The 15,927-nt window shown below is 53.6% G+C and overlaps 1 protein-coding gene across 2 annotated transcripts in view; it reads right to left on the bottom strand.

The window, feature by feature from the left end:
- The window catches only part of LOC133351313 (centrosomal protein of 85 kDa-like), a 96,093-nt gene extending 91,648 nt beyond the window's left edge, over window positions 1-4,445 (bottom strand). For both annotated transcript variants that reach the window (XM_061566415.1, XM_061566420.1), the window contains exon 1: window positions 3,995-4,445. In XM_061566415.1, the coding sequence (XP_061422399.1) occupies window positions 3,995-4,049 (55 nt within the window). In that variant the 5' untranslated portion in view covers window positions 4,050-4,445. The remainder of the gene's footprint in view (window positions 1-3,994) is intronic.
- Window positions 4,446-15,927: the final 11,482 nt, after the last annotated feature.

Raw genomic sequence — 15,927 nt, 5'->3', positions numbered from 1 at the left:
ACAACTTTGTGGTAGTGACAACTTTATAGTAGTAACAACTTTGTGTTAGTGACAACTTTGTAGTAGTGACAACTTTGTTGTAGTAACAACTTTGTTATAGTAACAACTTTGTTGTAGTAACAACTTTGTAGTAGTAACAACTTTGTAGTAGTAACAACTTTGTAGTAGTAACAACTTTAGTAACAACTTTGTAGTAGTGACAACTTTAGTAACAACTTTAGTAGTAACAACTTTGTAGTAGTAACAACTTTAGTAACAACTTTAGTAGTAACAACTTTGTAGTAGTAACAACTTTAGTAACAACTTTGTTATAGTAACAACTTTGTAGTAGTAACAACTGTGTAGGTGTAACAACTTTAGTAGTAACAACTTTGTAGTAATAAAACGAGTCGTGTGGCAGCTTTGCTGCCCAGAGTTTGCACGAGCGGCCACGTGACCCTCGGGGGGCCTTTGATCGTGTCGGGTTCATTTCCTTTTGGGATTAAAACTAAAAATACATACATCTATAATATGGGGGGGGGGGGGGGGGGGGTGATTGCGTTCATATAAATACGTCGTTAAACCCGCCACATCCCATAAGTAAGGTTTGTCACGTGAACAGAACATGCAAATTCGCTAAGGGTACAGCAACACCGGTGTGTTGGAGAGCTAATCCACAATATGTAAAAACACATCATGGATGATATTGGTAGCGAAAGCCTACGTTTTATAAATATCTACACAGTGTAACACGGTTGTGGAGTATAATACATCTCACATCTCAGTTTTTGGAAGATTCTCCATCGCGAAACATTCTCCGGTTTCTCAGATCGATTCTTGAAGCTGTCGACAGTGCTGTAGAGTAGCAACTGTAGTGCAGTAGTAGCAACTGTATACAGTGCTGTAGAGTAGCAACTGTAGTGCAGTAGTAGCAACTGTATACAGTGGCTGTAGAGTAGCAACTGTAGTGCAGAGTAGCAACTGTATACAGTGGCTGTAGAGTAGCAACTGTAGTGCAGAGTAGCAACTGTATACAGTGGCTGTAGAGTAGCAACTGCAGTGCAGAGTAGCAACTGAACACATGCAGTGCAACAGAGTAGCAACTGAACACATGCAGTGCAACAGAGTAGCAACTGAACACATGCAGTGCAACAGAGTAGCAACTGAACACATGCAGTGCAACAGAGTAGCAACTGAACACATGCAGTGCAACAGAGTAGCAACCCCGGTTAACGTCGATGGATGCGTTCGTGAAAGGCGTGACGAGGTACATCGAAGCGACGTCAACTGCACGTGCTCGTGACAAAGTGACGACGTAGTTGCGGAACGACGTAAAACGTAACCACCGCACTTTGGAATATAAATCAGTTTCATACCAACAGAGCAAACGCACGTGGTCTGCCACGTGGTCTGCCCCTCGTGCGGGCGGTGCATGCAGACTTTGTGCTTTGCAGAAGGTCTCTCATTTTGATGTGTTTGAGCGTATTAACACGACTCCTGTTTCACTGCCGGTAAAGGCTGAACAGCCCATTCTTATTGTTTCGTCAAATTGATTTGCGTGACGGCGTAAAAATGGGGGGGGTGGAGGGGGAGAGACGTAAATGTGGTCATCGCTGCATCCATCCGAATTGGGCCATGGGGTTCCAGGGTGAATGTGACATCCTCACCGCTGAAGAGCCATTCGACTCACGTGCTTTTAAGAAAGTGGCCGTCCATAAATGACGTCACGCGATTTTGGATGATTTTTGACCCCCCCCCCCCGTCACACGGTGTCACAAAAAGTCAGACCCCCCCCCTCTCAAATATGACGTCACAATGCTCTGCCCCCCCGCCCCCAAAAACCATATTTCCATTTTGAAAGTAAAACATGCTTCAAATCGCTTTAAACTATTGTCATTGTAGTGCGTATTTAATGTGGCGCTGCACTCTGATGTTGTAGGAGAAAACATTTATTAAAAAGTCTATTCAATTAAGTAGAACGTGTTGTCTATATTTATTTAAAGTTGCGCATTTTGATGCGACGCCACATTTCTCAAACTCCCCCCCCCCTCGTCACACATCGTCACAAATGTCTGACCCCCCCCCCCCCCAGGTGCCTGACGTCATTTATGGACGGCCCCAAAAGCGCCACCACGCATCGTCTTCAATCCTCTGCGTCGCACGGGATAACTTCTTGATCATAATCATGATAATAAAGGTGGGGGGGGGAGGGGGGTGGTTAGATCGCGTAAACTATAAATGTGTCGTTCACCCACCCACCACCCGACACGGTCGACGAATAAGTAAGGTTTGTGACGTCATCACGAGTGAAACGTCACAGCACGCGGTGGTCAACGGGGTGGCTTCGTCACTCGCCGTCACGCCCAAGTTGGTCGCCGATTGGTCCGTTTTGCTCACGTGACAGACCTCACCGATTGGCGTGTGTCGGGTGGTGGTGGTGGCGGTGAATGGTTTTGAAATAAATAAATAACTATACCATCGAGAGAGAACAAAATCCGTGTCGAGATACAAACGAGGATAAATAGCTCGTGAATGGCGACTGCTGTAGCCGTGACCACACCGCGGGATTTTAATTTTCAGTTTCATTTATTAGGTACGAGGGGGTGGGTGGCCAGCACCACGCCTGGCCGCCACCACGCCCGGCCGCCTTTGTCTCCCCAGTGGCGATGTTCACACACCGCACCAGTTACTCGTTTGAGGCTGAGTCGAGCTAGGAGAGGACCCAGGTCCGGTTCAAATAATCGTCACCGGTGGTGGCCGTGAGTGGGAATCGAACTCGGGTCGCCGGGTTCGTAGCGCAGCGCACTAACCGCTCGCTACACTACAACGCGTTACGCTTCCACGTGCGCGGGTCACGTGACAGATTTGACGTCACAGCTCAATTGCCGTGCAAAAAATGATATGCATTATTGAGCTCCCTCCCTAAAAGTGTATTTTTATAATGTTTGCATGGTGTACAGTCTGGAAAGTACCCACATGGCAAATTTCCAGTTTGTTGCATGTCGGGAAGTACGCTAAACATTTTGAGCAGACACACATAATCACAACTTTGCTGTTTATATATATGGAGATAACCCTGTGAGCCATGCGGCTCTTGACTCGTGTGCAACCGCAACAAAACAAAAACACGAACAAGAAACGTCTTAAACAGAAAAATCCTGGAAAAAACAGCAAAGTCTTCCAGAAAAACACCGCATGTCAATGCTGCGTGCAAAAATCCCAGTGGAATGCAAGTCAAACAATGACAACCCTAAGACAACTTAGATTAAAGTTATCAGGAGCAGAGTCACGGAGAGTCACGGATGGGAAGAGAGAGGGGAAGGGAGGGAGAAGAGGGAGAGCGAGGAATGACAGGGCAAGGCTGGAGAAAGGAGCGGAGAGACGGGAGCACGGGAGGGGAGGAGAGGCGAGGAGGAACGGCGTCTGTTCTCACAGGGGGCGGGGTTGTGGGAGGGGACTCACAGTGGGCGTGGCCACCCACAGACGTCACGTGTTCTTGGTTCTTTCGGTAAATTCACGTAGAAGGGAAATAATAAATATTAAAAATAAAACATAAAAAAATAATTATTTTATTATCTTTTATTTTTAATATTTTATTATTTCTAATAAACATAATAAAATAAATATTTTATTATGTTTTTTTGTCTTATTTTATTAGAAATAATAAAATATTTAAAATAAAACATAAAATTATTATTTTATGTTTTATTTTTATTATTTTATAAAAATATAAAACATAAATTAATTATTTTATGATGTTTTACTTTTTTTATTTTATTAGAACCAAGAAGATGAATCCCTGCAGTCACAAAAGCTTTAAATCGAAATTTAGACGTCACGTGGTTTACGGGAAGCTCCAGCCGATTTAGTTATGAGAATAACAATAATCGATTGAATCGACTCACCACCCAGAAGCGACAATTAATGTAATCGATGGGGGGGGGGGGTAAGGGGTAAATCGTTGGATGATTAGTGACAGGCTAAACGAGGTCAGGGTCAGGTTGAGTTTGTTTACCTAAGAAGCCGTCCACTCCGGGCTGTTGTTGTTGTTGTTGTTTGGAGCTCCACATCTTCGCTCCTGCTTCAGCGCTGAACTCCGGCCAGCATCTCCCACCCTGCCTCTCCCTCCCCACCAACTCTCTTCTTCAGCTCCAACTCCTTTAACAACTTCCACACCCTCTCTTCTCTCTCGCACTCCGTCTCCTGTCCGGCGAAGTCCGAATTCGATCCCCTAGGCCGCCAAAGTCTCAACGTGTCTCTCTCCCCTCCCGTCTCTTCTCCGAACGCCCACTCCGTCTCACCTCTTCATCTCTTCACCTCCCACGGGGCACACTCACTCACCCACTCATTCACCCACTCATTCACTCACCCACTCATTCACCCACTCATTCACCCACCCACTCATTCACCCACTCACTCACCCACCCACTCACTACCCACTCACTACCCACTCACTCACCCACCACTCACCTCACCCACTCACTCACTCACCCACCCACCCACTCACCCACTCACTCACCCTCTCACCCACTCACTCACCCACTCACTTACCCTCTCACCCACTCACTCACCAACTAACTCACCCACCTTCTCACCCACCCTCTCACCCACTCACCCTCTCACCCACTCACCCTCTCACCCACCCACTCACTCACTCACACTCTCACCCACTCACTCACCCTCACCCTCTCACCCACTCACTCACCCTCTCACCCACTCACTCACCCTCTCACCCACTCACTCACCCTCTCACCCACTCACTCACCCTCTCACCCACTCACTCACCAACTAACTCACCCACTCACTCACCAACTAACTCACCCACCTTCTCACCCACCTTCTCACCCACTCACCCTCTCACCCACCCACTCACTCACTCACCCACCCACTCACACTCTCACCCACTCACTCACCCTCACCCTCTCACCCACTCACTCACCCTCTCACCCACTCACTCACCCACTCACCCACTCACTCACCCTCTCACCCACTCACTCACCCTCTCACCCACTCACTCACCCACCCACCCACTCACCCACTCACTCACCCTCTCACTCACTCACTCACCCACTCACCCACCCACTCACCCACTCACTCACTCACTCACCCACTCACTCACCCTCTCACCCTCTCACCCACTCACTCACCCACCCACTCACTCACCCACCCTCTCACCCACTCACTCATCTACTCACCCTCTCACCCACTCACTCACCCACCCACTCACCCACCCACTCACTCACCCCGCTGTCCGACTAAGTCCGAATCGTCATCAGCCGGCAACTCCTCCTGAGCGCACGACGGTCAACCACAGCACCAGCAGCAGCAGCCAAGATGACGGCACCGCGGTGCCAGGCTAGGTGCACGTTGAGGCCACGTTAGGAAGAAAGCGTCCAAAGTCTCGGCTGTTCGGGTCAACACCGGGAGCGTCGTCCTCGGGATGACACGAGACGACTTCGTTTTCACTCCGCAAGCCTCGGCCGCCCGGGCGTCGTCCTCTTGAATATAAAAACGTCTCTCGCTCTCTCGCTCACTCTCTTGCTCGCAGCAGGCCGGTAAATTCCTCTTAGGCGTGAAGATGAACGAGTTGCGGCTCCATTCTCTCTCTCTCGCTCTTGATTCTCGGTGCTGTGTGAGAGTGAAGCGGGCGAAGCGGTAAGAGAGCCACAGCCAGTGAGAGAGAGAGAAGGGAAGGGCTGTGTGGGGGGAGGGAGCAGGAGGAGGGAGTTTGATGGAGGCAGGAGAGGGGGGGCAGAAAACTCCTCCGCACAACTTCGACGCAACACACTTCAGGCTCGCTCCACTGCTAGATCCCCACGCGTGCCAGTCTATCCGCCGTCTCGCCTGGCTGGCTGATCATCAGTTCCACGACCCCCGCACGGAGCGAGAAGCCTTTAACTCGGGACAACACGGGGGGGTGTTTTTTTAAAAGTTCAATATATAATTATAATAATTACAAACTGATGAGAGAAGGGAGAGAGAACCAGCCTGCCTCTCCTCCTCCTCCCTCCCTCCCTCGCCGCCTCACTCAACCACCCACTCACTCACCCACCCACTCACTCACCCACTCACTCACTCACCCACCCACTCACTCACCCACCCACTCACTCACTCACTCACCCACCCACTCACTCACCCACTCACCCACTCACCCACTCACTCACTCACTCACCCACTCACTCACTCACTCACCCACCCACTCACTCACTCACCCACCCACTCACTCACTCACTCACCCACCCACCCACTCACCCACCCACTCACTCACTCACTCACCCACCCACCCACCCACTCACCCACCCACTCACTCACCCACGAGGAGCGACGCAGCGAGCAGTGGACAGATCCTGGCGGCGTCTTCACGCAGGAACTGACGTCACAGGCACTTTGGGAACGGGCACCGCCACTCCGCCCATCGTTGACGCTCGCAGCGTGGGGGGTGGGGAGGGGGGTGGTGGGGGGTGGAGTGGAGGGGGGGTGGTGGTGGGGGGGGGTGCCTCTGTTGCTGGTGGTGGGTGAGGATGTGGTGGTGGGGGGGAGGTGGTGGTGGTGGGGGGTGAGGATGTGATGGTGGTGGTGGGGATGTGGTGGGGGGGGTGCCTCTGTTGCTGGTGGTGGGTGGGGTGATGGTGGTGTGGTGGGGGGGGGTGAGGATGTGATGGTGGTGGTGGGGGGGGTGAGGATGTAGTGGTGGTGGGGAGGTGGTGTGGGGGGGTGATGTTGGTGGTGGGTGGGTGGGGGTGAGGATGTGGTGGTGGGTGGGGTGGTGGTGGGTGGGGGTGGTGGGGGGAGGTTGGTGTGCGGGGTGACTTCTGGAGTTAAGTTACAGACCCCACCTCCACACGCCCCCTTCCTACCGCGAAAGAGACAAAGATCCCCCTTGTAGCCTTCACAGATTTACGGGACAAGTGCGAGCTGCCGGGACGTGATCGCATGTCCACATCCGGCGGCCGCCTTTGTCTCCCCAGTGCTGATGGTATTTTTGCACACCGCTCTGGATACTAATTTGAGGCTAAGTCGACCTAGAGGAGGCCCATGCCCACTACAACTGTTGGGCAGTGAGCGAGAAAAGAAGCCATCGGCATTGGAAAGACAAAGGCGGTCGCTACGGCGTCCTCGCTCTCACCCACACACACACACAAGGCAAAGCTCCCCCGTGTAGCCTCACGGTGTTGTTGGGTCAAGTGAGACGACCACTGCCGATGGAATCCACGACCAGGAATTGAACTCGTGCCCGGCCGGGTTCGTAGCGCAGTGCGCCAACCCTACACCACAACTCTACACCACAACTCTTACACCACAACTCTACACCACAACTCTACACCACAACCCCACACCACAACTCCACACCACAACTCTACACCACAACTCTAAACCACAACTCTACACCCTACACCACAACTCTACACCACAACTCTACACCACAACTCTACACCACAACCCTACACCACAACTCTACACCACAACTCTACACCACAACCCCACAACACAACTCTACACCACAACTCTACACCACAACCCTACACCACAACCTTACAACATAACTCTACACCACAACTCTACACCACAACTCTACACCATAACCCTACACCACAACTCTACACCATAACTCTACACCACAACTCTACACCACAACTCTACACCATAACCCTACACCACAACTCTACACCATAACTCTACACCACAACTCTACACCACAACTCTACACCATAACCCTACACCACAACTCTACACCACAACTCTACACCACAACTCTACACCACAACTCTACACCATAACCCTACACCACAACTCTACACCACAACTCTACACCACAACTCTACACCACAACTCTACACCAGAACTCTACACCACAACTCTACACCACAACTCTACACCACAACTCTACACCACAACCTTACAACATAACTCTACACCACAACTCTACACCACAACTCTACACCACAACTCTACACCACAACCTTACAACATAACTCTACACCACAACTCTACACCACAACTCTACACCACAACTCTACACCACAACTCTACACCATAACCCTACACCACAACTCTACACCACAACTCTACACCACAACTCTACACCACAACTCTACACCAGAACTCTACACCACAACCCTACACCACAACCCTACACCACAACTCTACACCACAACTCTACACCACAACTCTACACTACAACCCTACACCACAACTCTACACCACAACCCTACACCACAACTCTACACTACAACCCTACACCACAACTCTACACCACAACTCTACACCACAACTCTACACCACAACTCTACACTACAACCCTACACCACAACTCTACACCACAACCCTACACCACAACTCTACACTACAACCCTACACCACAACTCTACACCACAACTCTACACCACAACTCTACACCACAACTCTACACCACAACTCTACACCACAACTCTACACCACAACTCTACACCACAACTCTACACCACAACTCTACACCACAACTCTTACACCACAACTCTACACCACAACTCTACACCAGAACTCTACACCACAACCCTACACCACAACCCTACACCACAACTCTACACCACAACTCTACACCACAACTCTACACCACAACTCTACACCACAACCCTACACCACAACTCTACACCACAACTCTACACCACAACTCTAAACCGCAACTCTACACCACAACTCTACACCACAACTCTACACCACAACTCTACACCACAACTCTAAACCACAACTCTACACCACAACTCTACACCACAACTCTACACCACAACTCTTACACCACAACTCTACACCACAACCCTACACCACAACTCTACACCACAACTCTACACCACAACTCTAAACCGCAACTCTACACCCTACACCACAACTCTACACCACAACTCTACACCACAACTCTACACCACAACTCTTACACCACAACCCTACACCACAACTCTACACCACAACTCTGCACCACAACTCTACACTTCAACTCTACACCACAACCCGACACCACAACTCTACACCACAACCCTATACCACAACTCTACACCACAACTCTACACCACAACCCTACACCACAACTCTACACCACAACCCTACACCACAACCCTCCTGTATACCAGGCGAGGTAGTTAACATCTCATAGCCACCGTGATGATAATGAGAGAGAGAGAGACACGCAAACTCCAAATATACAGCAGGCGTCAGGGTCGGGATCGAACCCACGACCTCCTGTATACCAGGCGAGGTAGTTAACATCTCCTAGCCACCGTGATGATGAGAGAGAGACACGCAAACTCCAAATATACAGCAGCAGGCGTCAGGGTCGGGATCGAACCCACGACCTCCTGTATACCAGGCGAGGGAGTTAACATCTCATAGCCACCGCGGCGCCCCTAAGGAGGTCGCTTCTCGAACAGGGGCGGTGGAGGAGTGGTCGAGACCAACAACGGAGTGAAAGCCAAAGGAGGAAGAAAAAAACGCGGCCGAGAGGCGACCTCCACCGTGGAGATGGAGCGATGAAATCAGCTAGTGTGCCAGGTGGATTGTTGTTGTTATTACAACGCCTCGGGGAAACCTGTGTAAAATCCAGCAGTGGATAGACCACGATGATTCGTCAAGATGCAGATGTCTCCAAATGTGACCACCCCTCACCAGACCTCACCACCCCTCACCACCCATCACCACACCTCACCACCCCTCACCACACCTCACCACCACTCACCACACCTCACCACCCCTCACCACACCTCACCACCACTCACCACACCTCACCACCCATCACCACACCTCTCTACACCTCATAACCCATCACCACACCTCACCACCCCTCACCACACCTCACCACACCTCACCTCACCACACCTCACCACACCACCCCTCACCACCCTCACCACCCTCACCACCACTCACCACCCCTCACCACACCTCACCACCCCTCACCACACCTCACCACACCTCACCACCCCTCACCACACCTCACCACCCCTCACCACCCCTCACCACCCCTCACCTAACGGGCTGCTCCACGACTGATGCTCCACGTGTTCCCAACCGCGTGTGCCCCAGGGACACGTGACAACATCACGTGACAACATCACGTGACCTCCATTCACACGGACACTCTCTGTGTGTGTGCCTCTAGCCCTGAGCGGTGACGAGTTCACAACACATTCTGGACATACGAGTCCAGTAAAAGAGCCCCCGTGTAGCCTTAGCAGACTGTTGGGGCAAGTGCTGTTAGTAGCGAGTAGCGCCTATGAAGGCCGGCACGGCACACGAGGGGGTGGGTGGCCAGCGACACGCCCGGCCGCCTTTGTCTCCCCAGTGGCGATGTTTACACGCCGCACCAGGTACTCATTTGAGGCCGAGTCAGCCTAGGAGAGGCCCAGGACCGGTTCAGATAATCGTCACCGGTGTTGGCCTTGGGCCGGAATCGAACTCGGATGGCCGGGTTCGTACCGCAGCAAAAAAAAAATGTTATCGTAATATTATAAATATTACATAGAATACATTAGGGGGGACATAGACATGGAGTAGGGAGAGAGGGGGTAGAGAGAGAGGGGGGGTAAAAGAGAGGGGGGGTAGAGAGAGGGGGTAGAAAGAGAGGGAAGGGGTAAGGAGAGCAGAGCGTGACATCTTTTGTGAAATATTTCATTTAAAAAGGGGGGGGGGGCACATAAAGCAAAGCATTGAAAAGAAAAAAACGAAATGATGAACGAAGCAAAGTGCCGACTACACCGAGCATCTTCTTGTTTCCTCTGATCGTAAAAAAAAAGATAACCGCTACACACACTCACGTGTGTCGAATTAATGTTTTTATTAACCATGAGTCTCAAGACTCTTTTTGAGGAGGGTCCTGCCAAGTTTGCTCAGTAGAGAGTGGCAACGCTGCCGCTTCTGTGGCTGCTGCTGCTGTTTTCTTGTTCATGTTTTTGTTTGTTGCGGTTGCACCCGATTCAAGAGCCGAATGGCTCACAGGGCTATACCTAATAAATGAACTTGAAAACTTGAAACTGTGATCCCCAATTGATCTCGAGTCAAAGATTAAAACGATCTCAGTCAGTCAGACCCCATGGCACCTGGCTCAGCCCCGTGGCCTCCTGCCGGCGAGCCTTCGACAACCTCACGTGGCCTCAGGGGCCGTCCATAAATGACGTCACACGTTTTGGACGATTTTTTACCGCCGCCCCCCTTCGTCACACGGCGTCACAATAAAGTCAGACCCCCCCCTCAAATAAGACGTCACAAAGCTCTGCCCCCCCCCCCAAAATAAAACATGCTTCAAATCGCTTTAAACTATTGTCATTGTAGTGCGTATTGAATGTGGCTCTGTACTCTGATGTTGTAGGAGAAAACATTTATTTAAAAGCCTATTTAATTAAGTAGAACGTGTTGTCTATATTTATTAAAAGTTGCTCATTTTGATGTGACGTCACATTTCTCAACCCCCCCCCCCCCTTGCCACACATCGTCACAAATGTCTGACCCCCCCCCCTAGGTGCGTGACGTCATTTATGGACGGCCCCTCAAAGCACACGTCACCACGACGCTTGTGCCAGGAGGCGAGGTGGCCTTTGAGGGCATCACGTGAAGCGTGGAAGGCTCCCTGCTGCCAAGAGGTCACGGGTCACAACCCAGGGGTCATGGGACCGACTGGGCCGGCGGTTGTGGATAACTCACGGGTGCATTCAGACTCGTACGGTGCGAAAGAAGTCCAACGTGCACACACACACACGTGGCCTGTGGTCCTGTTCTGTGGCGTTGGTGGGCCACTCACGTGTGGACGTTAAAGACGCCGTGACGCCGTTGGCAAGAGTAGGCCATTGCAAGTTACGCGTGGCCACCCGAGTTCGATTCCCGCTCACGGCCACCAACAGCACCTCCCTACGGAGACGATCGCACCTCCGATTAGCGCGGGTGGCTACGCGCGGTGCGAAATAAGTTTTCAACCTGCACGCACCAGCGGCGATTATCTGAAGCGGGCCTGCGCCTCCCCTAGGTCGGCTCAGCCTCACATGAGTAACCTGGTGCGCGGTGCGTAAACATCGTCGCTGGGGAGACAAAGGCGGCCGGGCGTGGTGTTGGCCACCCACCCCCTCGTGTGCCGTGCCGGCCTTCATAGGTGCTCGCTAACAGCACTTGCCCCAACAGTCTGTTAAGGCTACACGGGGGATATTTATCTTTGTGAGTGACATACACCCACGTCACCCTCTCCCCGTGTCACTGGTGCCAGGCTAGGTGCACTTAGTGGCGAATGTTGTTGTTGTTGTCACACGTGGCGTAGTGAGCGCTGATTCAGACTGGAGCAGGACCATTGCCCGAAACGTCGCCTAATATGTATATATGGCATCGAGCACATGTGTGTGTTTGTGTGCATGTGACATGTTTACCAATCATTGGGCGCGTGCAGCGTGTCGCTCTCGTAAAACCTCAACAGCCAATCAAAATTGAGCCTGGTTAGTACTCGGATGGGTGACCCAATAGGATGTTACCGTGTGTTGTAGGGATTGCCCGCGATGTGGCCAGGAGATGGCATTACAGCTCTGGATTATTGAATCCATCTGTGCGGACCGTGTCCCCACGTCTCCCCATCCCCGTGTCCTTCTGTCCCCGTGTCTTCATGTCCATATCCCCGTGTCCCCGTGTCCTCTCGATCCCATGTCCCACGTTCTCCCCGTGTCCCCACGACCCCGTGTCCCCGTGTCTGCGCGTCCCCACGTGGTTATATTAAGCTCCGGTGTAAGCAGACACGGCGTGCGTGCGTGCCCGGTTCGCCGTGACCACGTGCTCAGTGACGACAGCAGACACGATAACTCCAACACGAAAACAACAACAACAACAAGAAGAACGCCGAGGATTTATCTAGGAAGGTGTCATGATGATTATGATGGTGATGCAATTGTTGTTGTTGTTATTCAGCTTGTTTACCCATGAAAGCCTCACTGAGCAGCGACATGTCCACGACACATTCCTGACATACGAGTCCACAAAGACAAAGATCCCCCGTGTAGCCTTACTAACAGACTGTTGGGGCAAGTGCTGTTAGCGAGCACCCATGAAGGCCGGCACACCCGGCCGCCTTTGTCTCCCCAGTGGCGATGCTTACACAACGCGCCAGGTCACCCATCTGAGGCTGAGTCGACCTAGGGGAGGCCCATGACCGATTCAGATAATCGTCACCGGTGTTGGCCGTGAGCGGGAATCGAACACTCACGTAAGGGTGCGATGTTTTTATTTGTTAACCTTGTTTACCCCGCAGAGCCCGAGTCTCAAGACCCCTGCTTCAGGAGGGTCCTGCCACGGGTTCACGGTCAAGGGCGATGTTGCTGCTGCTGCTGTTGTTGCTGCTGTTATTGCTACTGTTGTTATTTCTGCTGCTGTTGCTGCTACTGCTGCTACTGTTACTGCTGTTGTTGTTGCTGCTGCTGTTGTTATTGCTGCTGTTATTGCTACTGTTGTTATTGCTGCTGCTGTTTGCTGTTGCTGCTGTTGTTATTGCTGTTGCTACTGCTGTTGTTGCTGTTGCTACTGTTGTTATTGCTACTGCTGTTGTTGTTGTTGCTGTTGCTACTGTTGTTATTGCTACTGCTGTTGCTGCTGTTGTTATTGCTACTGCTATTGCTGCTGTTGTTGTTACTGCTGTTTGCTGTTGCTGCTACTGTTGTTATTGCTGCTGCTACTGCTGTTGCTGCTGTTGTTATTGCTGTTATTGCTGCTGTTGTTATTGCTGTTATTGCTGCTGCTACTTCTGTTGCTACTGTTATTGCTTTGTATAATTCCCATTGAGCAATTTACGACGTAAATAGTTTTTTTTGTTAATTAAATTTCACAACATTTTCGAATCGTGAATCCGACACACGATGGCCTAGCCTCGCGATCTCTGACGTCCACTGCCCAGCAAGCGGCGCGCCTTGTCTACGGTGAATGCGCCCGCAGTATTATCCAGGGCGGCCTGCTGGGGCCGCACCGCGAATCTCTGAAGCAAGCGGCGAACGCGCTATCAAGCGAGCAATGAAGCACAGTGACGATTGCGTGATGATCGTAAGATTATTGTATGATGTGATGATAATGTGTTTTTAATGTTATGATGATGGGCATAATGTTGACGGTTAAAGAATGTCATTGGTAATTGCATGGTGATGATGGTGATGATGGTGGTGATGATGATGATGAATTGCAATAACATTGACGATGTGAACCGCGGGAAGCCTCGCAGGAGGCAGCTGATTACATTGGGATATTTGGCCATGAATTCCATTCGGAATGGGAGTTTGGCTTCACGTGAGTGGAAAACGCAGAAGGCGGAGCAGTGGGAGACGCGGAGAGTGGGAGACGCGGGGAGTGGGAGACGCGGGGAGGTGGGAGACGTGGGGGGGGTGGGAGACGTGGGGGGGGGGGTGGGGGGTGGGAGACGTGGGAGGAGGGAGACGTGGGGGGGGTGGGAGACGCGGGGAGGTGGCAGACGCGGGGAGTGGGAGACGTGGGGGGGGGGGTAGGAGACGCGGGGAGTGGGAGACGCGGGGAGTGGGAGACGTGGGGGGGGGGTAGGAGACGCGGGGAGTGGGAGACGCGGGGAGTGGGAGACGTGGGGGGGGGGGTAGGAGACGCGGGGAGTGGGAGACGCGGGGAGTGGGAGACGTGGGGGGGGGGGTAGGAGACGCGGGGAGTGGCAGACGCGGGGGGGTAGGAGACGCGGGGAGTGGCAGACGCGGGGAGGTGGGAGACGCGGGGAGTGGGAGACGCGGGGAGGTGGGAGACGCGGGGAGGTGGGAGACGCGGGGAGGTGGGAGACGCGGGGAGTGGGAGACGTGGGGAGTGGGAGACGCGGGGAGTGGGAGAAGCGGGGAGTGGGAGACGTGGGGGGTGGGAGACGCGGGGAGTGGGAGAAGCGGGGAGTGGGAGACGCGGGGAGTGGGAGACGCGGGGAGGTGGGAGACGCGGGGAGGTGGGAGACGCGGGGAGGTGGGAGACGCGGGGAGGTGGGAGACGCGGGGAGTGGGAGACGTGGGGAGTGGGAGACGCGGGGAGTGGGAGAAGCGGGGAGTGGGAGACGCGGGGAGGTGGGAGACGCGGGGAGTGGGAGACGTGGGGAGTGGGAGACGCGGGGAGTGGGAGACGCGGGGAGTGGGAGACGCGGGGAGGTGGGAGACGCGGGGAGGTGGGAGACGCGGGGAGTGGGAGACGTGGGGAGTGGGAGACGCGGGGAGTGGGAGAAGCGGGGAGTGGGAGACGTGGGGGGTGGGAGACGCGGGGAGTGGGAGAAGCGGGGAGTGGGAGACGCGGGGAGTGGGAGACGCGGGGAGGTGGGAGACGCGGGGAGGTGGGAGACGCGGGGAGGTGGGAGACGCGGGGAGGTGGGAGACGCGGGGAGTGGGAGACGTGGGGAGTGGGAGACGCGGGGAGTGGGAGACGCGGGGAGTGGGAGACGTGGGGGGTGGGAGACGAGGAGAGTGGGAGACGTGGGGAGTGGGAGACGTGGGGAGTGGGAGACGTGGGGAGTGGGAGACGCGGAGAGTGGGAGACGCGGGGAGTGGGAGACGTGGGGGGGTGGGAGACGTGGGGGGGTGGGAGACGTGGGGGGGTGGGAGACGTGGGGGGGGTGGGAGACGCGGGGGGGGTGGGAGACGCGGGGGGGGTGGGAGACGTGGGGAGGGTGGGAGACGTGGGGGGGGTGGGAGACGCGGGGGGGGGGTGGGAGACGTGGGGGGGGTGGGAGACGTGGGGGGAGTGGGAGACGCGGGGAGTGGGAGACGCGGGGAGTGGGAGACGCGGGGAGTGGGAGACGCGGGGAGAGTGGGAGACGCGGGGAGTGGGAGACGCGGGGAGTGGGAGACGTGGGGAGTGGGAGACGCGGGGAGAGTGGGAGACGCGGAGAGTGGGAGACGCGGGGAGAGTGGGAGACGTGGGGAGTGGGAGACGTGGAGAGTGGGAGACGCGGGGAGACAAGAGAGGGAAGGGCTGAAT

Source organism: Lethenteron reissneri, chromosome 5 (assembly GCF_015708825.2).
Source record: "Lethenteron reissneri isolate LAM-NWPU_2019-01 chromosome 5, ASM1570882v1, whole genome shotgun sequence".
Taxonomy (NCBI): domain Eukaryota; kingdom Metazoa; phylum Chordata; class Hyperoartia; order Petromyzontiformes; family Petromyzontidae; genus Lethenteron; species Lethenteron reissneri.
This window is presented reverse-complemented; position numbering and strand designations above follow the sequence as displayed.